The sequence below is a fragment of the Meles meles genome, chromosome 21 (genome assembly GCF_922984935.1).
Source record: "Meles meles chromosome 21, mMelMel3.1 paternal haplotype, whole genome shotgun sequence".
Lineage (NCBI taxonomy): Eukaryota > Metazoa > Chordata > Mammalia > Carnivora > Mustelidae > Meles > Meles meles.
The window spans coordinates 11,852,621-11,874,275 of record NC_060086.1 but is presented as its reverse complement, the minus strand read 5'-3'; the positions used below and the strand labels follow the sequence as shown (position 1 = coordinate 11,874,275).

At 45.8% G+C, this 21,655-nt stretch overlaps 2 protein-coding genes across 2 annotated transcripts in view; one reads left to right on the top strand and one right to left on the bottom strand.

Annotated features, from left to right (window-relative positions):
• The window catches only part of LOC123933642 (radial spoke head 10 homolog B-like), a 57,195-nt gene extending 48,323 nt beyond the window's left edge, over positions 1–8,872 (top strand). The window contains exons 19-21 of the mRNA XM_045992986.1: positions 3,875–4,073; positions 5,118–5,272; positions 8,660–8,872. Of these exons, the coding sequence (XP_045848942.1) occupies positions 3,875–4,073; positions 5,118–5,272; positions 8,660–8,667 (362 nt within the window). The 3' untranslated portion in view covers positions 8,668–8,872. The remainder of the gene's footprint in view (positions 1–3,874; positions 4,074–5,117; positions 5,273–8,659) is intronic.
• The window catches only part of CCZ1 (CCZ1 homolog, vacuolar protein trafficking and biogenesis associated), a 30,177-nt gene continuing 16,017 nt past the window's right edge, over positions 7,496–21,655 (bottom strand). Inside the window, exons 11-15 of the mRNA XM_045992987.1 lie at positions 17,248–17,281; positions 16,504–16,621; positions 9,285–9,443; positions 8,887–9,014; positions 7,496–7,848 (exon numbers count right to left, since the gene is read on the bottom strand). Of these exons, the coding sequence (XP_045848943.1) occupies positions 7,793–7,848; positions 8,887–9,014; positions 9,285–9,443; positions 16,504–16,621; positions 17,248–17,281 (495 nt within the window). The 3' untranslated portion in view covers positions 7,496–7,792. The remainder of the gene's footprint in view (positions 7,849–8,886; positions 9,015–9,284; positions 9,444–16,503; positions 16,622–17,247; positions 17,282–21,655) is intronic.

The window sequence follows — 21,655 nt, the reverse complement described above, 5'->3', positions numbered from 1 at the left end:
ACAGGCGTGTGTGACTGGCCTTCACCCGTTCATCTATGGAGAGATACTTGGGTTGCTTCCAGATCTGGCTCTTGTAAATAATGCTGCAATAGTACATATATCTTTTCAAATTAGTGTTTTCATTTTCTTTGGATAAATGCCCAGTAGTGGAAGTACTGAATCATATGGTAATTTTAACTTTTGGAGGAACCTCCATACCATTTCCTACAGTGGCTGCACCAGTTTGCATTCCCACAACAATGCACAAGAGTCCTTTTCCTCCACATCGTCACCAACCCTTGTTATTTCTTGTGTGTGTGTGTGTGTGTGTTTAAGATTTTATTTATTTGAGAGAGAGAGAATGAGAGAGAGAGAGAGAGCATGAGAAGGGGGAGGGTCAGAGGGAGAAGCCGAACTCTCTGCTGAGCAGGGAGCCTGATGCGGGACTCGATCCTGGGACTCCAGGATCATGACCTGAGCCGAAGGCAGTTGCTTAACCAACTGAGCCACCCAGGTGTCCCATTTCTTGTGTTTTTGATTTGAGCCATTCTGAAGGTGTAGGCGGTATCTCACTGTGGTTTTGATTTGCATTTCTGATGATAAGTGAGCCTCTTTTCATGTGTCTGTTGGCCATCTGTATGTCTTCTCTGGGAAAATGTGTGTTCAGGTCCTCTTGTCCATTTATTAATAGGATTGGTTTTGGTGTTAAGGGATTAATATCCAAAATATATAAAGAACTTATCAGATATATCATTCCCAAACATCTTTTCCCATTCTGTACATTGCCTTTTTGTTGTGATGGTTTCCTCCACTGTGTAAAAGGCTTTTTATTCTAATGTGGTTCCAATAGTTGCTTTTTGCTTTTGTTCACCTTGAGAGACACATCTAGAAAAATACTGCTAGGGCTGATGTCAGAGAAACTACTACCTGTGTTTTCTTCTAGGAATTTCCTGGTTAGGTAGGTCTTTAATCCATTTTACTTTTGCATAGGGGATAAGATACTGTTTTTAACTGAGCACCTTTAAAAACCAAAACCCTCATATTTCTTCTAATATTATCCCCTTTCCTGGTAAAATCCATCCAGCATTCTGTCTGCTGCCTCCATTTCCCCAAGTCCCAGGGCATTACTCAGCCCTGTCCACACCGCGGGTGGGTGGCGGGTGGGGCGGTGGTGGCATAAAAACCACCTGAGCAGGAACATCACTGCTGAATTCCCAGAGCCTAAACCATGCTAAGTTACTTAAACCTAAACAATACTAATTCAAAAGTTCCTGTTTTTTAATCCACAAACTTTCTTCTGCTTGATTTATTCTGTGGTTGATGCTCTCCTGCATTTTCATCTCACATACTCCACAATTTGTTTTTTGTGATTTCCATCTCCTTGTTATAAACTCCTTTAGTTCGTAACTTGTTTCCCTGATTTCACAGAATTGTCTTCCGTGCGTGCTTGTAGCTCCGAGTGTCCTTCAAGTGGCTATTATGAATGCTCAGGTCAGTCGCAGACCTTGCTGGTACCTTTGGGCTGGTTACTGGGGGATTACTGTGTTCTCGCGCATGTGTCATGTTTCTTAGATGGTTTGTGTTCCTCGAAGTCTTATTTTGCTGTCTTTCCACCTGAAGTCTCTGCTCTCTTGATCCTGTGATATACCGGCTGAGTGCTGGTAGCCTCCCTTTTGCTTTCCCAGGGTGGGTGCTCAAACTTGTTTGTGGTCTCTCCCTGGCCCCCATGCTGTGAGCGCTCCCTCCCTCCACTGTTATGTGGGTGGGGTGCAGCGGGGGCTGTGGGCCAGCTGGCACCAATGACCTTTCTCTCTTCCTGCATTTCCTCTTCTTGGACATTTCATATAAATGGAATCCCGTTTATTTTATCTGTCTTCTTTCACTTGTAATTACTTTGGGATTCATTCATGCTATAACATCTCTTAGTATTTTGTTCCTTTGCATAGCTGACTAGTGTTCCATTGGATGAATAAACCACATTTTATCTCTTCATCAGTTGGGATGGACAGCTGGGCTCTTCCCACTTTGGACTATCACGAGTAGTGAAAAGCGGTGTGCAAAGCATGGTGGACATAGTTTCACTTTTCTTGGATAGAGATTAGCAGTAGAATTGTCCTGTGATATAAACAGCCAGGCTGTTTTCCTAATTGGCCAGACCATTCTATCTGCCATCAGTAATATATGAGAAGGTCTGGTCTTTCCATGTCCTCTCCAACACTTGGTTGTGTGTTTAAAAAAAAATTTTTTTTTTAAATATTTTATTTATTTATATAACAGAGAGATCACAAGTAGGCAGAGAGGCAGGCAGAGAGAGAGGAGGAAGCAGGCTCCCTGATGAGCAGAGAGCCCGATGCGGGGCTCGATCCCAGGACCCTGAGATCATGACCTGAGCCAAAGGCAGAGGCTTTAACCCACTGAGCCACCCAGGCACCCCTAAAAAAATTTTTAATGGGTTGTCTCATTGAATTATTCATGTAACCTGGAGACAAGTCATTCTTCATCTGATACGTTTGGTGCATGACCTTTTGTTTTATAATTATTTGCTTCGGCAAGCATGGCTTGTGGGAAAGCTGCTAGTGTATCACTGTTTACTGTTAAATCATCTAGCCTTCATACCACCTCTGTGAGGGGGACCCTCCATGGTTCCTTTTGATGAGGAAACCAAGGCACAGATATTCAGTCGCAGGTTACACAGCTAGTCAGTGGCAGAGCTTAGCCGGGACTGGAACTTGTTTGGCTGCTGTCTGTGCTCTTAACTACCGCGCTCTGCTACTTCTGAAGCAGAGGCTGGGCCTGCCTGTGACATGGTGCCCAGAACCTGTTAGAGGGTCAGTCATCCCCCTGAGTCGTTATTCATCACTTACCTCCATGCACAACATTCTCCCAAGCCCGGCCTGCCGTGGCTGACATGGATATTCTAGAACCTACGAACTCAAGTGGGAAGTGCCGATGAAGGTCTCCCTCGGTCTTTGTAAAGTCTGGCATTGGCCTTAAGGTTCTTCCTATTAGCATTCCGCTCCATGCTCACCCTAGTGGCTCCTGAGATGGGAAGGTGGACTGTTCGTAGCACCGAACCTTTCCATCATCCCCGTCCCCATTCTCCTCACCCCTCCCCGCTGTCACGCAGCAGAGTGGCCCGCACTAAAAACATTCGCTGTCTTGAGAGATCCCTGAGCTTACTGACCTTACAGAACTATTCGAAGCATTATCTTCCCAGAATCAGCTAGTTAAACACATTCCCACGCAGACATCTGTTGGCCCTTGTGTAGATGGGAAGCAACTCACCAAAGCAGTAGTTTTACCTGCCTTCTTCTGCAAGTAAGAGTTAAAAATCCTCTTTCACGGGGCACCGGGGTGGCTGAACATCTGACTCCTGGTCTCGGCTCAGGTCACGACCTCAGGGCAGGAGACTGAGTCCCACACCGAGCTCTGTGCTGGGCTCTGCGCTCGCTCAGTGCGGATTTAGCTTGCGACTCTCTCCCTCTCCCCTGGCCTGCATTCTCTAAATAATAAAATCTTAAAAAAATGCTCTTTCATTATTTTCTTAATGAAAACAGTCTTTAAAGCAATGTATCCAAAAACCAAGAGGCTTTCTTTTTTTTTTTCTTCCAGTGAAACATGCAAGATGCAAATTCTCTCTAGTTTTAATTTTAGAAAACCAAAATACCTACACCATTTAGAACACACTGGGAGACTCAAAGTGTTGGAAATCATAGGTCTGGTCCGCTCACACTTGCCTTGTTTCAGGTGGTCAGGAAAGTCCTTCGTAGTGACCTTCAGCCTCCCAAGCTTGGGGGAAGCGCAGCCTCCCCCCATCTTCCAGGGGCTGAAGATGCTCAGACAAGGCAGGAAGGGGCAGAACCGGGATTGTCTTCATGCTTTAACTTTCTTCCAGAGAGAAAAGAAAACTCCAAGGACGAACAAAAGGAAAAACTTGCTGTGTGGATCACAAGTTTGTACATCTTTTTTGTGAATATCTTGTTCCCTGCACATAAACACGAAGAAATCCTCAAGCAGAAAATAAGGGAGAACAGGCTGCATCAGGCGGCCATGGCCCACCAGAGGAAACTGGAAGACGATGAGCTGGAAGCCAGGTAACTTACAGAACCTCTCTGCTCCTCTCCTCCAGCTTTCCTTCCCATCTCTGTGGCCGGGGACCAAAGGCTTTCATGAAAAGTGTGCAGCTTCCTCGGGGAGGCGGCTCCTTCGGTGGCACTGAGAACCTGGAACTGCCAGAAGAATCCTTCCTGGGACCAGTGGTTCTCCGGGGTGGGGAACACGTGGGCCCCACGGTGCACACAGAGAAGCACCGAGAGACCACAAAGCTAGGCTGCTGGGTTCAGATCCCAGCCCTGCCCCTTGACACGTAGGTGACCCTGGGCAAGGTCCACTCACGGTGCCTTGGTCTCCCCATCTGTAAGTGCAGATAATCCCCCATATCAGGCTGTTGCGAGGATTTAGTGAGCTGATGTTGTGAAGTGTCTAGAACAGTGCCTGGCCCATGCTAAGCACCCACTATCTGCTGCTCGCCTACCTTTCTAGAACCGTGGTCGAGAACTGTGCAGTCACATCTGGCCAGAGTGCTAAAGTCTGCTCTTTGCAAAGCAGACGTTTAGCCTGTTGATCTGTTGAAGAAAGCATTAAACGGGCAAAGACCATGAGTATTTTAAGAGGCTACTTACTAGCTGCTAAGTTGCTACAGAGGGAAATGGTTCAAAAATCACTTTTTAGGGGCGCCTGTGTGGCTCAGTGGTTAAAGCCTCTGCCTTCAGCTCAGGTCATGATCTCAGGGTTCTGAGATCGAGCCCCGCATTGGGCTCTCTGCCTGGCAGGGAGCCTGCTTCCCCCCTCTCTCTCTGCCTGCTTCTCTGCCTACTTGTGATCTTTGTCTGTCAAATAAATAAATAAAATCTTTAAAGAAAACACTTTTTAGATACATGAAAATTTTATTCTGGACTGTCCAGACATGGCATCACTTTGTATATCAGGCAAAGTGAGGACAATTTACAGTTCTGCTTACAGAAACTGTTGAAATCTAGGGATGGCCTACTTGGCATAAACAAAATAGAGCATAAAACTGGTTTTGAAATTGCAAAGAAAAATCAAAGGTACTTTCCTGCATTTGCTTCTTGTGTTAGGCTGAACAGCTTGAGAGAGGAAGAGGCCAAAAGACCAGAATGTGATGTGGACATCACTGTGCTCAAGGAACCCGTGGATGCCCCGTCCTCGAGTTTCACACCAAGCCCCCCTAAAGAGGACACGGCAGTGTCCCAACCCAGCAAGCCTGCCGCAAGTAAGAAAAAGAAAAAGTAGAGGTTATGAGCCCCAAGTCCATGCAGATGAGAAAGGCGCTTACAATGGAAGCACAGTAACACATTTCCTGACCAATAAAATTGTGTCTGCCTTCTTGTCATAGTGTCTTTGAAATACCACTGCCCGGGCCATTGCGTTTCATGTTTCTTATGTGCTGGAATCACAGAAATGTCTACATTTTGAAAACGGAGCTGAACGATTTAAAAAAATATATGTGTGTGTGTGGGGCACATGCATTTAATATCCATGTGGGCTACAGTATGTACTATATAAAGTATTGTTTATAGATGTAAGTATATATGTCAAAGTAGAGGACAGGTGATAAAGTTAGAACCCGATAAAACTCATCAGAAGACAGATTTATTCAAACATTTCTCCAGGGCCCCCTGCCAGAGCCTGGATCACCACCGTTGCCTGTCACCACCCCGTGTCCAAATCGTACCTGTCCTCTTGTGTTGCTCGTAGCCTCTCCTCCCCAGCTCCCGCGTTCCCCAGCACAGCAAACACTGTGGGGACAAGGCGGCAAGGCTGAGGGATAGGTGTGCAGTGAGGGATAGCTGATGGCTGTGTTAGGAAATGTTATGTTAATCTGTGTTAAATTTAAGGATAACCACCAAAAGCGTGAAAATACAATCTGTAGCTTCCAAACTAGGGGAGGGAAGGAAGTGATCGTCCAACATGAAGCTGGGGAAAGGGAAAACACAAAGAAAAAGGCTGGAAACCGAAATCGCCAGAGCTGGTGGGAAACGTGCCCCTGTACCTCACCATTGTGAGCAGGTTCAACTCCTCTCTTCCTCTGCCCACGCGCCCAGATAATTAGACCGGGTTCAAAATCGAAACTCACTTCACTGTTCTTCTTTACAAGGGGAAACTTCTTAAAACCAGAAAGAAAGGCTGAAAATAAAGACAGGGAAAAAAATGTACCAGGAAAATCTAATCGAGAGGACTGGAATTGTAAGCAATATTAGAAAAACAGTTTAGAGGCGCCAGGGTGGCTCAGTCAGTGAAGCATTGGACTCTTGGTTTTGGCTCAGGTCATGATCTCAAGGGTAGTGAGATTGAGCCTGGCCTCAAGCTCCATTGCTGAGTGTGGAGCCTGCTTAAGATTCTCGCTCACTCTCTCCCTCTGCCCCTCCAGCCCCTGCTTCCTCTCTTTCTCTCTAAAAAAATAAAAAATTTAGGGGCGCCTGGGTGGCTCAGTGGGTTAAAGGCTCTGCCTTTGGCTCAGGTCTTGATCTCAGGGTCCGGCATCAAGCCCCCCATCAGGCTCTCTGCTCAGCAGGGAGCCTGCTTCCTCCTCTCTCTCTGCCTGTCTCTCTGCCTACTTGTGGTCTCTGTCAAATAAATCAACAAAATCTTTAAAAAAATAAAAATAAAAAATTTAAAAAGAACAAGATTTAAAGCAAACAACTGAATAGGGATAAAACCAGAAATAATGATAAAAGGACCAACCCCCCCGAAAGATGCATTATTCATAAACACCTTACATGATGGCCTCACAAAAGCCAGCAGAATTACAAGGAGGAAACCAATCAAAAAGACAAACACGTGGTAAGGATAATTTAAGCAAGGGACCTGAGAAGTCTGAATACACAGAAACAAGACTGTAACCCCGAATAAATACGGCCTGCATTTTCAGTTGAAAAGTATAAATTCAAAGGACACACCTGCGACCGTGATCTGACTGTGCTGCAATTCATAAGTCAGCAACGAAGACATGACCCAGAACGCCTTCTATCGCCGGAAACACAAACAGTCTCAGGTAACTTAACCCTTAACAGGGTTAAGAGTGATTCACTATTTCATAATGGAAAGAGAAAATTACAGAAGACACGAGAGTGGCAACAAAAATTCCAGCCAGGCGACATCTCCGCTGTGAGGACGCAAGCAGTTGTGGCCACTCCGGGCTTCTACACGACAAATCAAGAATGCTTGACGTTTAGACCACACTGGGGCACTTCCGTTCAGTCCTCTATATTGTACGTGGTCTAGAAATCACATTAGTACTCAAGAGAAAGACCAAGTCTAGCCATTATTTTGGCCAAATGCTCTGGGTTCGCCACCGCAGCTCTACCGACTGGAAAGGGACCCGAACTCCGGGCAGCTGTAGCCGTTAGAGTATCCCCAAGGACAAGCCCGGGGCCTGTGGTATGGAGTGGCCCCAAAGGTAGCAACAGCTGAGAGACTCACAGCCAGACCAGAATTTTAAAAACCTTAACAATTTATTCGTCTTATTTTCCAGTAAAATATTCACATAATGTCAAAAGAATGGAATGAAAGAGATGTAGCCGACTAACTTTAATTATTTCCACATAAATATTTAAAATCTAAAAACCCCAGCGGATCATCAGACTGAGTAGAAATTTGATTCTTCAAAGCAAGTATTGCTTTACTATTGTCATTAATTCAGTCAGTAATATGACCGAGAACCTGCAGTGGTAAACAAAACGCCTGCTGAGTTGTTTTTTTTTGAAAAGATGTTCCGGCGAGCCATTATGGGTCAATCCAAGAAGAATATATTATTGAACTGTGTTGCACAGAGTTTCTTTACCTCTTCTGCAAAAAAACAAAAAACAAAACAGAAAACAGGGAGATGAGAAACCGAGGTTTTCACTTAAAAGGTTACAGGATATACATTAGTACTTTCAACTCTTCTGGAACACAGTTGGGAAGAAATGTCCCCATTTACAGACCTTTCCGCTTCAAGGCCTAGGTCAGAAGCGTTCATCAATGAAGAGAAAGGACAACAAAGCACCGTGTGCCTCCAGACCTCAGTGCTGTGGCACACAGCATTCTTCCAGGTGTGGGGAGGCGCAAGCCCCTGACACACCCAGGGGCTGGGGGACCGCTGAGCACTCTGGTGCAACCCTCCAGGGACCAGGAGCTGCCACCTGGGCCGGGGCTCCGGTGCTCCCCAGAGGGGGCGCCACCATGACTCCCAGTCCCCCCTGCACCAGGTGCCTGTTGTAATGCACATGACTCTTGCTACAAGTACTAGGAAGGGAAAAATGTCCCGTGTCCTAGCAGATTTGTGCAGAAAACGAAACCACACACCAACTCTTCTCCTATCTAGACCATTGCCCCAGCCCGCTAGCTGGAGCAGAGCAGCCAGTGAGCCCCAGGCAGTGAAGGGGACACTGCCCTCTCGCCAGCTCAAGCAGCTGTCAGGATCAGCCACAATGCAGTGGCCTGGGACCAGACCGCAAGGGCTGGAAGGCAGGAGGGTTGGGTGGGGGTGGGGGGGCTGTGACCTGCCCAGTGAACCTGATGGCTCCGCCTCGGGCTGTCTCTTTAACACCAGGAATAAAAGTGGACTTTTTTATACACAATGAATAAAGCCATGGGATTTTTTTTTTTTTCCTTTTAGCATTATAGAAAATTTTCCTTCGGCCACTGCCAAATCTCCTGTAACACAGGAAGTCTTTCACATACTTTTTCAAGGAACTTTGCAACAGAAGAACACAGAATGGATCAAAATCACGGTTTCCTTTAAGCGACGGGCATCTGCTCAGCATCCCCACCGTCGTGACTCGCTCTCTAGCAGGCTTCCAGACACGCCAAAGGGACAGCACGCAAGCACCAAAGCCTACTTACCGTTGACTTCAATCAGGTTTGCGTTTTTTTGATTCAGAATAACATACAGCTCCCGCTGGTCAGACTTCTTCCCGACAACCCAGTAATCGCTCATCGCCTTCACAATGACTTCTTCGTCCTCATCCACTCTGCGAGACACGTTCCAAAATGCAACAGTTTGTTACAGGGTTAGCTGGAGCGAAAAGACACATCTACTCTAAGACCAGAGACTGGAAACCAGTCGCTTGGAAACTGGGGGGAGTCATGTGCAAGTGACCAGTGACTCTGGGGCCTCCTGATCTCTTTGGAAGGGGGACCCTCTGAGGTGGCTCTGGGGCACTCCACTTGGAGGAGGATTCCTTCAGTGCTGCTTCTCTCCTTAGAAAGGGAACGCCCAGTGGAGAAGTTGTCAGAATTACCTAGTAAAATCACTGTTGATGTCACCCAGAATCTTCATTAAATCCGGATGCACGGATGTGAGCGATACACTAGGTGTTTTCCTCATGTGAATTGTACTTTTCTCGGCTAAATTCATATGGTTGAAGTAGATAAACTTAAACTGGGGTTCTTTTTCAGACCTGTGAAAACATGTCATTAAAATGGTAACACTTCTCAGAGAATAATTATCCAAACAATAGCACTACACTGTTAAAACCTTAAATCCATGTGGCTAAGGCCTTGTATTTTCGATGGCTGGGCCTTCAAATCAAGAATCTCAGTTAAGATGTAATAGGCTCCTCGTTCACTAGTAACTTATTTGATAACCGTGAAGTATTCAATATGATGGAATTTTCCAGAAAGCTCAAGTTTATCTTTTTGAAAAACCAGTATTATAACCATTTTTGTGATGATTTTCTCAATAATAATGCTTTAGAAATGGCAATCACTTGATTATTCTCCGTGTTTTGAACTTTTAAAAACAAATGCAAACGACACACAGGCCACGTGTCTCCCAGCAGACGGGTCAGCAAACGATTAGTGGCCCTGGGGGGCAAAAGTGGCCGTTCTTCTAAATAAAGCTTTAGCGGCCCATGGCCACACCCACACGTTCACATTCAGTCTGTGGCCACTTCCACGCTTCAACGACAGTGGAGTACTTGCAACACGTGCCGCCCACAAAATCTGAAACGCTTATTATGTGGCCCTTTGCAGAAGTTGTTTGCTGACCCGTTTCAGGAAGAGTCACGGCTCCGTGATCCCGCGGGGCTGCGGAATGAACGCGCTTCCTGGATGTAAACTGCCATAGAATCGAAGCTTACTCCTGTAACAAAGCTTTCACCACCCGAGAGGGAGAGACTGTTCTAAGGCTTATTAGGCTTTTCTGCTGAAGCATAACGAATATTTTAATTAGAATAGATCTTCTATTATTTGAAAAGACTGGTCAAGGCTACCACATTGCCTCCCAGGTCCGAGTCTGGACTCCTGAGGGAGCCACTCCGACAGTGAGGCCACAGCTCCCGGGGCTTCCCGCCCTCCCTGCACCCTTACTTCAGTTACACTCTCGGGTGTGGTGACAGCCTGAGCAGCCCTGCCACTGGGGGGCTCAGAAGCTTCTCTGCTTACTTCAGGGTTAGCAGCCATGTTCTGGTGGGCTGAGGGTACCGGAAATCCGACCTCCGAAAAAGTGGGTTACTACTGTAATACTTTACATCTAGGCAAAGAAAGAATGTGGATGGCTTAGTGTCCAGAAGAATGAAAAGAGAATTCTTAACAAAACCAGAATGTTTCTAGTAAGCCCCTAAGAAAAGCAAGTATAACTACCAGAAACACTGTTTGGAATGATGGAACATTTAAAAGACATCTGGAAAGCGTTGGGAATTTCGTTGTCCGGGCAAACTTCTACCCAGTCGCAATCAGGCTTACAGTCCTGGCTGTTCTGTGTCACCCCAAAACACTTGCTGTGGCCTCCCTCTTTCCCTCATTTAGAGTATGTAAGGTACTCTTCTAAGAAGATTTAAATTATTTCTTTTGTACCCCTGATGGAAATTTACATTTGGCAAATGCTATCCAGTAGTTAAGACAGGGACCAACGTGGCCTTTTTCCACTCTGCCTTCCACGAGGAGGACGTAAAAACAGGAATAGAAAAACTGCTACTTGCTCTTTCACTATTAACTTGTCCTCTTAATGAAAGAAAAAGGAGAGACCAGATCACAATAAGAACAGCAAGGATAATGTTCATCCTACAGGCTTACTGGTTCTATCAAAAGTAACATCTAACAAATGGTATGCAAGTTTTGAAGGAGTAACAGCCACATTCACCTGGTATCTTTTCCAAAGACTGGAAACCGATTCCTCTTAAACACCAAAGCATTTTTTTCCTCTAAACACAGAAATGCAAATTTCCTGCCTCCTTAAAAAAGAACATACTAAATACAGTTAACTACGTCAATAGCAAATACACTGAACACAGGGAAATACAGAATCCTTCTTGACAATCTATTACGAAGTTTGGCTTAAAATACCCTAGCACAGTAACGATATCCTCCAAGAACACGGGAAGGTGTGGCCTGTCTTAGGTGGTTGTTTTAGAGGGGACTTTCTCTTTTCTGTCAGCTTCACATCCCTTTGCTTCCTTCTACAATCGGCTGCAAACCCAAGTATCTGTGATTGGCAGAGTCACAGGGAGGGTGCCCGTGAGGAAACAGCATCCGTTTAACTGAGCTGCTGGAGACGTCAGTGTTTAAGGACGAAGAGCGTGCCAGGAAAGGCTTGGACCAATGGAGGAAATCCGTGGTTCAGCAGACGCTTGACTGCCTGTGGAGTCTCCCTGCGGACGTCAATGGCTGGCTGGGAACACTGAGACCATCTGGTGACTTTACTTGTTCTGGGCCTTGCTCCAGACGGCTTAGGTTGCCACACACGTGGCTTCTAGGTGAGGATGGCTATTCCTCACTTAACAAACTGAACTGAAAAATAAGATTCTGAGTTGACCGGCGTGTAGACTGTACACAGCACAGCGCTTGCTCCTTTGCACGTCTAGGGTAATCAGGAAGTGGGGCACAGCTGGGCCCTTGGGCTATGCCCGTGAACTTCACCCTGGAAGGAAGGCTCCCCCGCCCCTGCTCTCCCTCTGCATGCCAGCCTGGCAGACCCATCCCATCTTGCTTCCCTCTTGCCTGGCATCCTGTCCTGAGCCTCATCATTACCAACCTTCCATCGGTGGGTGCACTCCTCACTTGAAATCCTAAAACCATCAACCTCCCAAGCAATTGGGCTGGTTTGTATTCGAAGTGACTGATAAAAAAAGGATTACACGGGGCGCCTGGGTAGCTCAGTGGGTTAAGCCTCTGCCTTCGGCTCGGGTCATGATCTTAGGGTCCTGGGATCGAGCCCTGCATCGGGCTCTCTGCTCAGTGGGGAGCCTGCTTCCCCCACCCCCGTCTGCCCCTCTGCCTCCTTGTGATCTCTGTCAAATAAATAAAATCTTAAAAAAAAAAAGGATTAAACAAATTGCTCACAGGAAGAGTCTCCCTTTTCAGTAATTTTGTACTTCCTCCTCCTCCTCCTCCTCACACCTTTCCAAAATTCAGCATTCAAAGTGGCTAGTGAGTGGGAATATGTGAAAGAAACAGAAACAAATGTCTCAGATTCAGAAAACTATCGATATGGGAGAAAAGTCTTAAATTAGAGCCCGTCCTCTAGCCCTTAAAAATTCCAGGTGAATTAGACTGAGACACAGAAGATAAAACCATAAAAGTACCACAGATGAAAATGGCATTTTAAAAATGATGCTGAGATAGAAAGCTGTACGTAGGCCAGTGAAAAGAGAAACCAGGGACGCCTGGGTGGCTCAGTTAGTTAAGCGGCTGCTTTCGGCTCAGGTCATGATCCCAGCGTCCTAGGATCGAGTCCCACATCGGGCTCCTTGCTCGGCGGGGAGCCTGCTTCACCCTCTGCCTCTGCCTGCCACTCTGTCTGCCTGTGCTCGCTCTCTAATAAATAAAATCTTTAAAAAAAAAGAGAGAAACCAAAAGGAGAGGCCCAATGAAATGGACCACATACAAATCCCAGACATGTTATCAAAAATAGTAAAGCCAAACTCAAAAAAATATGTGGCGTGACTGAAGAACGTGGACGTAAAAGCGAAGATACAAAGCACCTGAGTGGGAAGAGCCAATGCACATGGACAGGCAGTTCGTGGAAGAGAGAGAAATGCTAACCTCGATGTCCCCTAGCAGATGTTAAGACACACCACAGAGAATGAGTGGCTCCTGTGGGAGGTGACCACATTGTCACTGTGCATTCCCTTTGCCCCAGAACTCTACGCTAGGGACATCTCCTAAGAGGATGAGTACACGTACGCACCAGATTGCTTAATACAGAGCTATTTTAATGCTAATGGCCAGAACCAGACTTCCCAGCAAATGCCACAATGATTCAACAGAGCACATCTATCCAATTAAGTACTGGGAAGCCCTGAAGGAGGAGAGGCAGATCCATATTTATTGGTTTAAAATGATGTTCATGCCATATATATTTTTTTTTTCTATAGATTTTACTTACTTATTTGACAAAGAGAGACAGCAAGAGAAGGAGCACAAGCAGGGGGAGTGGGAAAGGGAGAAGCAAGCTTCCTGCCAAGCAGGGAGCCCAATGCGGGGCTTGATCCCAGGACCCTGGGATCATGACCTGAGCCGAAGGCAGACACTTAACAACTGAACCACCAGGTGCCCCTCTGCCATGTATTTTTTAAAAGGGACAGATTTACAGCACGACAATAGCTTAAGAAACCGATCCATAAAGAACACTGTGTATATGCCGCTGTTTTCCTATGTGTACAAGTCTAAAAAGATACAAGCTAAATGAGAGAAGATTTCCAATATTTATATGTCTGAATTTAAAAACTAAGGACATAGGAGTGCCTGGTGGCTCCGGTAAGCATCTGCCTCTAGCTCAGGTCATGATCTTAGGGTCCTGGGATCAAGTCCCGCATTGGGCTCCCTGCTCAGAGGGGAGTTTGCTTTCCCTCTCCCCCTGTTCCTGCTCTCTCTCTCAAATAAATGTTTTTTTTTTTTAAATTAAGGACATAAATTACACTCAAAAAAACAAAAACAAAAAAAATTTTAAATAATTGAATTACAAAGTCCTTGAGTAGAAAAAAATCAAGGTGTCAGACACGTAATAGAAACTAAAGACCAACGAATCTACTTCACACCATTCTTTAAAGGGGTGACCCTAATTTTCTAAGGAACAATTAAAAGAACTGCAGCTTAAGCATATGGATTCAACACTCAGCTTTATGCCCCGAGTCAGCCCTACAGCTGGTGTCCACACAGGGTTGAGGCTAACAGAACAGCTGGGCACCAGGGTCCTGGCGCTGACCTCTGGGGTCAGGACAGGGATGGCTGGCCGCCTCATACAGCATCCCTCACCCCTCAGCAATGCGGGCAGGAGCTGGGATGTGAGTGTTGGAGGTCCTAGGACTGGTATATAAAATGGTTTGATCTGAGTCAGGATTTCCAGAAGAAAAGCACATTATCTTTTGTACTGAAGAGCATTTTCCTCTGGTCAGCTGATACTTAACAGCTTGGCAAGCAAGAGCGCCGTTACATATAAAATCTCAGATGCGTCGAGAGCACCCTTAGGTCAACTTTCAAAGACAAGAACAACTATGCCTCTAGAGCCTCTGTTCTGGGCACTGCCCTGAGTTGTGTGTTCTACCATTGAATTTTCCAGGTGTCCATCTTTCAGGAGCCACGGAGACTACACAGCAGTTCTGTTACCAGTAACTGTCCCCCGCGATGGAGCTGTGCTAGACCGTATAGAGCCAAGAGTTAAGTACAGAATCAAAGTGGGGGGTTGTGTGTGTGCTCACGGTGTCATTTTTTCCACCTTTCTGTTTGGAAATTTCCATAATAAAGTATCAGAGAGAAAACTCCTTCCTAGTGAAATTAGATTGTTAATATCCATGGCCCTCTCCTTTCTTCAAACTATTGTTTTGAGGGGGAAAAAAAAAATCTCAGAGCCCTTCCTCTAGCCCTTGAAAATTCCAAGTGAATTGAAGACTGAAACACAGAAGATAAAACCCTAAAAGTACCAGAGATAAAAATGGTATAGTTTTATGATATCAGTGTAGAAAGCCATGAGTAAGACACCAAAGGTAGAAATCTAGAAGTGACTAATAAATGAACTGTATAATCCCAAACTTGTATATTATAAAAAAACAATAAAACCAAAGTTAAAAAGACGAAAAACACGTGACATGACTTCTGTACAATCCTGAGGAGAGTTGACCTTTGCAGAATAGGGAGGTCCCTGACAAGCAAGACTTCCTCAGATATTCGCTGGTGAGCTCATGAAAATCCGTCATGTCCCCGGAAAGCACAGGCAGAATGGTTAACACGTCCAGCAATCTCCCGGGGAGGGGGGGCAGGTTGGGAAAGCAGGGAACTTACTAGACCTTCTCTCTCTCCACTCAGCAGTTTATGCTTGCATGATACCAAACAGATCTGACTCACTTATGCTTCCTTCAGAAATGAAAATCTGACAGTTCCACCGTGAAAAAAATGAAACCTTGAGAGACAAACCACAGAGATGCTGAAATCTAGGAAACAAACTGAGGGTTGCTGCAGGGAAGGTGGGTCGGGGGTGGGGTACTGGGGGGCGGGCATTTAAGAAGGGCACTTGAAGCAGCACCGGGTGTTACATGCAACCGATGAGTCACTAAATTCTACCCTGAAACTAATAATACACTGTATGTTAATTAAATTGAATTAAAAAACCTAAATCTCAAGTTGCAAAGTGGTCAGGCACGTTCAGTTCTTGGTTTAATCTTTTCTGATGCGAAGTAAGCTACTGACAGTAACAATCCACATGCAGATACAAAACCTATGCGGACTGTCACCCGGACCCGTGTGTGTCCTCTCTACAGGCTGGGGCTTCTGGAAGACGTATACACACTGCACGGGATCACTATGAACACTGGTTATACATAAATTCATACACGTTAGTAACTTCTCAAACATACAGGAAGTCCATATAAAGAGGGCTTTTGTTTCTCGAATGACTTCCCATGTGCTCGCTTAATCTTTATGGCATACGACTTTACGTTGGGAAGGGAGTAGAAAGAGGTTCAATGACTTCCCAGTGTTCTTAGAACCAAAATGAATTTAACCGGAGTCTCCCGATACACGCCTGGAGCTAGAGTCTTTCAAGGCACCAGATTCTGGCCCAACGCCCTTATGGCCTACAGCACAGCCAACTCTCCGCCACACATGTATGTACAACAGGCAAGGTACTTTCTGTCTACACGAGGCAAAGCCCTGCCGATCACCACAGCCAGTGTGAATTTACAGTCTGGGCTGGTCCAGTGGGATGTGATGTGGCCCTCACGGGGTCCAGCCCACAGGCACAGATAGCACACCCGACCCCATTCCTTGACACCACAGTCAGGGGGCGGGCTGAGGGAAGGTATTCACCGAAGACCCAGCCCCCACCATCATCTTGGAGCAGAAAAGCTCGGGAATGGTTCCCCGGTTCCCCAGGGAGCTTTTCAGACAGGACTGAGCTGCATGTTTGTTCTCCGGAATCAGAGAAAACACAAATGATATTACCATCCATTTTCTTAAGTAAAAACTACCCTTCTTCTTCCCAAACCAGTTAAATGCTAGAAAGTAAACATGAAGCAAAGTACAAACCCAGACATTCTTTTGTTGATGTTAAACTGCTCACAAATGTCAGATGCCAGCACTGTGAGCTGGGGCCCAACAATGCTGTCCAGTCTTCGGCAAAAATCCAACGTGGGCTGTACAGAGGCTAACGAGTAATTTAAAAAATACCAGTAAGTTTTAGAATTCTTTGTGTTGAAAAGGTCAGTATTCATCTAACGGTCTTAATTACAGTATTCCAATGAAAACTTTACTGATCAGGAAAATAAAACAATTAAATGACTGGCTCTCCCTCCCCTCCCAAAGAGAAGAGAAACAGGAGAGTCAAAGTTAGTTATAGTTAAGCTGTACAAGAGTCAAAGCCCCATCTCATTGTGAATATCTATTAAAGCACACCCCGTGGGGTGGTAAGTTGGCCAAAGAAGGTCAAGTATTTAACACACCACAGAGCACTCAGGGGCCAGCAGCCCTCCAGTGCTTTATAAACATGACCCGATTTAACCCCCAAAACCCCCTTTGGAAAAGGTACTCCTGTTATCACTTCACAGGGAGGGAGGCGGAGAAAGGTGCCCACGGCCAGCTGCTAGGAAGCAGGAGGCTAGGACTTTACGAATATGGGATAGAGCTAGTTCTCTGGCAGCGCTCACAGAGGGGAGCCATGCTTAATAGAGCCTCTATGACAACATGTTTACTGGTTAAGGACAGAGCACAGCAAAGTGTAAAGAGAGAAGGCTTATCTACGCGGGCTGAAGTCGGATACAGGTGTGTACCTACCATCAATCATAAAGCACACAGCTGCACTCATGGCCTGGGAAGAGAAAACAAACCAAGGATTACAAAACGGCATAAAAAAGAAATTCGATGACCCACTGCAGTGGCTCTCCTTGAATTGACTCGAATCACTTGGTCAAGATATTTTTTAGTCAGCTGGAGAAATCTGGATATGGACTAGAGAGCAGAGAACATTAAGTGTTTATTCTGCCAGGTGTGCCAATAACACGGTGGTTAGGTGGAAACAGATGCCTTCAGTAGAGATGCAAATTGAAGCCTTTGCAAGTGAAATGACATGATCTAACGTGTGCAAGCAAAAATATAAAATAAAATAAAAACCACAGGGAAAACAGATGAAAGACAAGCATGCTGTTCATTAAATTAAGCTGTGTGATGGGCGCCTGGGGATTCATTCTTCTAGTCTATTTTTGTGTATCTTTGAAAGTTTCCATGAACACAGTTAAAATGCCCCAGCAGATGAATGTCCCCTTGTCTCCCCTTTCATGATAGTGAACGCTGCACCGGTGACATCGGCTACAGCCATCATAAATCAAACAACCAGATATGGTTAAATGTATTACTGCACACACTACACAGTGGCAAAAAGTCACACAGAACATACGGCCTTCGGAGAAAAAGCCACAGAACTCCTCCTGAGGCCCGTCCCTGTGGGCAGCCACCAGAACGGTTTTAGAGACCACAGCTCTAGACCACTGTGGCCTTCAGATGGCACGCTGAATCCCTACTCACGTACCGACAGGAATGACCCATCATAGACTTTCCTTTTCCTCCCCGCTGCTTAGAGCCACTCCAGCTTCCCCACAGGTGACCCTACAGCCCCAAATGGCCCACTTCTCACGCCACAGTCGCAGGGACAAGCTCCCGGATGGCTGCTTTTCATATGAGCACACTTACCCTGCGCCCCATGCCTGTACTCCTCCCCATATCCCCCTCTCAGCCTCCAGCAGCTGTAACTGTTTTCGCACGGGCATCCTCAAGCACACGTGCACTATTCTGTAAGTGAGTCATAACTCTCACCCGCTTATAAACAGGTCGCAACACTGGTGGCCCACAGGCGAGTTCCATCCAGAATGTTCTCTTTCTCTGTAACTTTGACTTAGATGCCCACTAGTTTCTTATGGAGAGTCCAACTTCCAGCCTCTGCTGAGATATCAGGACATCTGAGACCACCAGCCCTGCTTTCCAAGGTGCTACCTTGTGGAGGTGAGTGGCCTCTGGCCTCCTTGTGACTTGAGCGACATGGTGTCTCACAGCACCACTCCACACGGAAGCCCCATCCCCGTCCGTCTATCATCTACAGGGTTTCCTGCTGGCAGCTGCATGTGTGACTCCTTACAGGTTGTTTTTTTTAAAATGTGCCTTTCGAGTCCCTGTTTAAAAACCCGAAGAATTTCCAATACAAAATAAAGCACACAAAATAGCATAACGAACCCTGCAGGCCATCACTTCCCCAGTGACGGTCAGCAGACACACAGTCCTACTCTACCCTGCTCCCCTAACTACGTGCTCATCTCAGACGCCACATCACATCTCCAGACGCAGATCACGGGTTGTCTACGGAGGACCAGGACCTGGGAGCCCGTTCAAAATGGTGGCACGATGAGCTCCACAGAATCCTCAAACACCCTGACTGAAGAAAATTATAAAAAACAATACTCTGAATTTCCAGAGGGAAACTGTCCGAATGGCAGACAGCAGATGCAGGAATGTTTAAGAACATCTACTAAATCTGAGAATCAACAGCGTCAGTCTTTACTTCAGAGCCACCAACACATACATGAAAAATAAGGAAGATCTCAAAATCAAGAATTTAAACTTTCATCCTCAGACCTTGGAAAAAAGAAGAGCAAATTAAACCTAATGCAAGAGAAGGAAGAAGATACCAAAGATCAGAGCAGAAGTAAATGAAATAGAGAATGTTAAACTGCAAAAATACAAAATGAATCAATACCAGAGGCTGGTTCTCTGCAAAGATGAGCAAAATTACAAACATTTAGCTAGACCGCCTAGCCTGGGTGAAAAGGAGAGGAGACACGAATCACTAAAATGAGGGATTCAAGAGGAGCCACCGTTACTGACTTACGGGGTGGGGGAAAGGATTTCAGGGCTGTAATACTATGAAAAATTATATCCGAACAACCGAAGAACGAGCAGAACAGATTCCTAGTAAGACACCAACAACTGAAACAACTCAAGAGACAGTAAGACCTAGAACGAAGACAGACACTCTTTCATCACGGGAAGGTTTCCACAAAGAAAAGCCCAGATGTAGGTGGCTTCACGGTGACCAATTATTCAAAGAATTAACAGCAATCCTTCACAAACTCTTCCAAAACACAGGAGATGAGGAAACACTTCCCAACCCAGCCTGAGGCCGGTAGTAGCAGATATCAAAACCAGACCATGACTTCAGAAGGACAGAAAAACCACAGGCCAACATCCCTTCTGGCCCCGAGCCCGTGCGGCATCAGCAGAGTTCCAGAGAGCTGGCGACTAAGGCCAGGGACGCCGGTGGTCAGCTGTGTCTGCGCGGACAAGGCCCAGTCAAAACTCTGGATGTCAAGGCTCAAGAGAGCTGCCCTGGATGGGGAGACTCCACACATGTCACTGGGAGACATGTCGCTGGGAGAAACAGGCCCCGTGCTGTCTGCACAGCTCCACAGGGAGGGGGCAAGCTCAGGCCTGGTGACTCCCAGGTCCTGCCCCGAGTGCCTCTTTCCTGGGCCATCTTTCATTTGCACTCCTTTGCTGTAATAAACTGTGACCGGGAGTGGGCAGCTTCTCTGAGTCCCGCGAGCACCTCTAGTGAACTCCTGGGTGGCCTTGGGGGCCCCTGAGTTAGCAGCGTGTGGCAGGAGCAAGAGTGGTCTGGAGGAGTCCTGCACTTTGCAGTGAGAAACCACTGAACTGAATACTTTAAGTGGGCTAATTACACAGTATGGGAACTGTATCTCAACAAAGCTGTTTTAGAAAAAAGCTAACTTTTTAAAATAACTGGGATGCTATCATCCCATTGAAAATTCTACCTATTGATTGACTCTAAGATCAGAAATCCAATAAACAACAAAGTGTACCAGGATAGTTCTTCCACTAGAGTTCGAAATCATTACCCCGAGTCATTCAGAGAATGATTTTCACTTGCTAGAGATGTGGGGTTTTCCCTACCCCAGTTACGGTTCATTTTCAGACACGTCTCTACATCTTCCCTGGGATTCTCTCCTCCTGGGCCATTCCTTAGAACACTCAACATTTAATCAAAGCTCGCAGTCGTACTATTTTATGAACGCAACATCTTTTTGTTCTGGGGTCCCTGAACCCAGAACAGAGCCCCCATTTCTCTGTTCCACCGCGGAAGTCCCTGAGGTGCCAACCCGCATCACGGACTTAGAGCCTGATCACCGCAAGCTGCCTTCTTCCTGTTCTCAAGTGTCCGGGCCACGGGTGTGGATTCTGAGGTATTCTCGTTCTTGGTTTCCTCACTGATTCTGACATACAAACCCACGCAAACCCAAAGACCAGACACATGGGGTAACCTTCCTGAGACTTTTTGGCATTAACACACCTCTCTTTGATCTCACCTGCTATGGGACAGTTGGGCTCGGTAAAGAATTCTCACTGGAGAGAAAAGGCTGCTCATGCCGATTTTATTTACAGATAACCTGATTTTCCTTCTGGAAGCTTCTGGGATCTTCTCTCTATATATTTCTGAAACTGCCCACTGTGTGGATTGGAGTGGGTCTTTTTGATTCATTGTGTGAGACATTCAGCGGGCCCTTTCAATCTGGGAGATGTGTTCCTCTTCAGCTAGATATGTCCTCATAATACACGACTAACTTCCCCTCCTTCAACTTTCTGTGAATCAGATGTGGAAATCCCTCTCTCCCATGTTTTTATATTTATTTAAAAAATATTTTGTTTTTAAAGGAATTATTATTTTTTAAATTTAAATTCAATTAGCCCACATATAGTACATCATTAGTTTTTGATGTAGTGTTCAATGATTTTCTCCATATTTTCATCTCTGGTCATTTTATCTTATATTCAAAGCAGGGCAACTTATCTTTAACCCTTCTAATGAGGTTCTCGTTTCAACAAGTGTATTTTCAGGGGACAGGGACTGAAGGGTTATTTTTAATGGGTACAGAATTTGGGGTGAAGACGAGTTCTGGAAACAGACAGTGGTAAGTTTGTCCAATACTGGGTATGTACTGAACCATACACTTAAAAATGGTTAAAATGGCAAATTTTATGCTATGTATATCTTGCCCCAATAAATAAAATTATGTTTTCAACTACCCTAAGTTTATTCTAGCCCTGATTCTCAGGTCGCCCTGTTCCGGCTTTATAGATACACTTCTCTAATCTCTGCGGATGCTAATTTTTAGACATT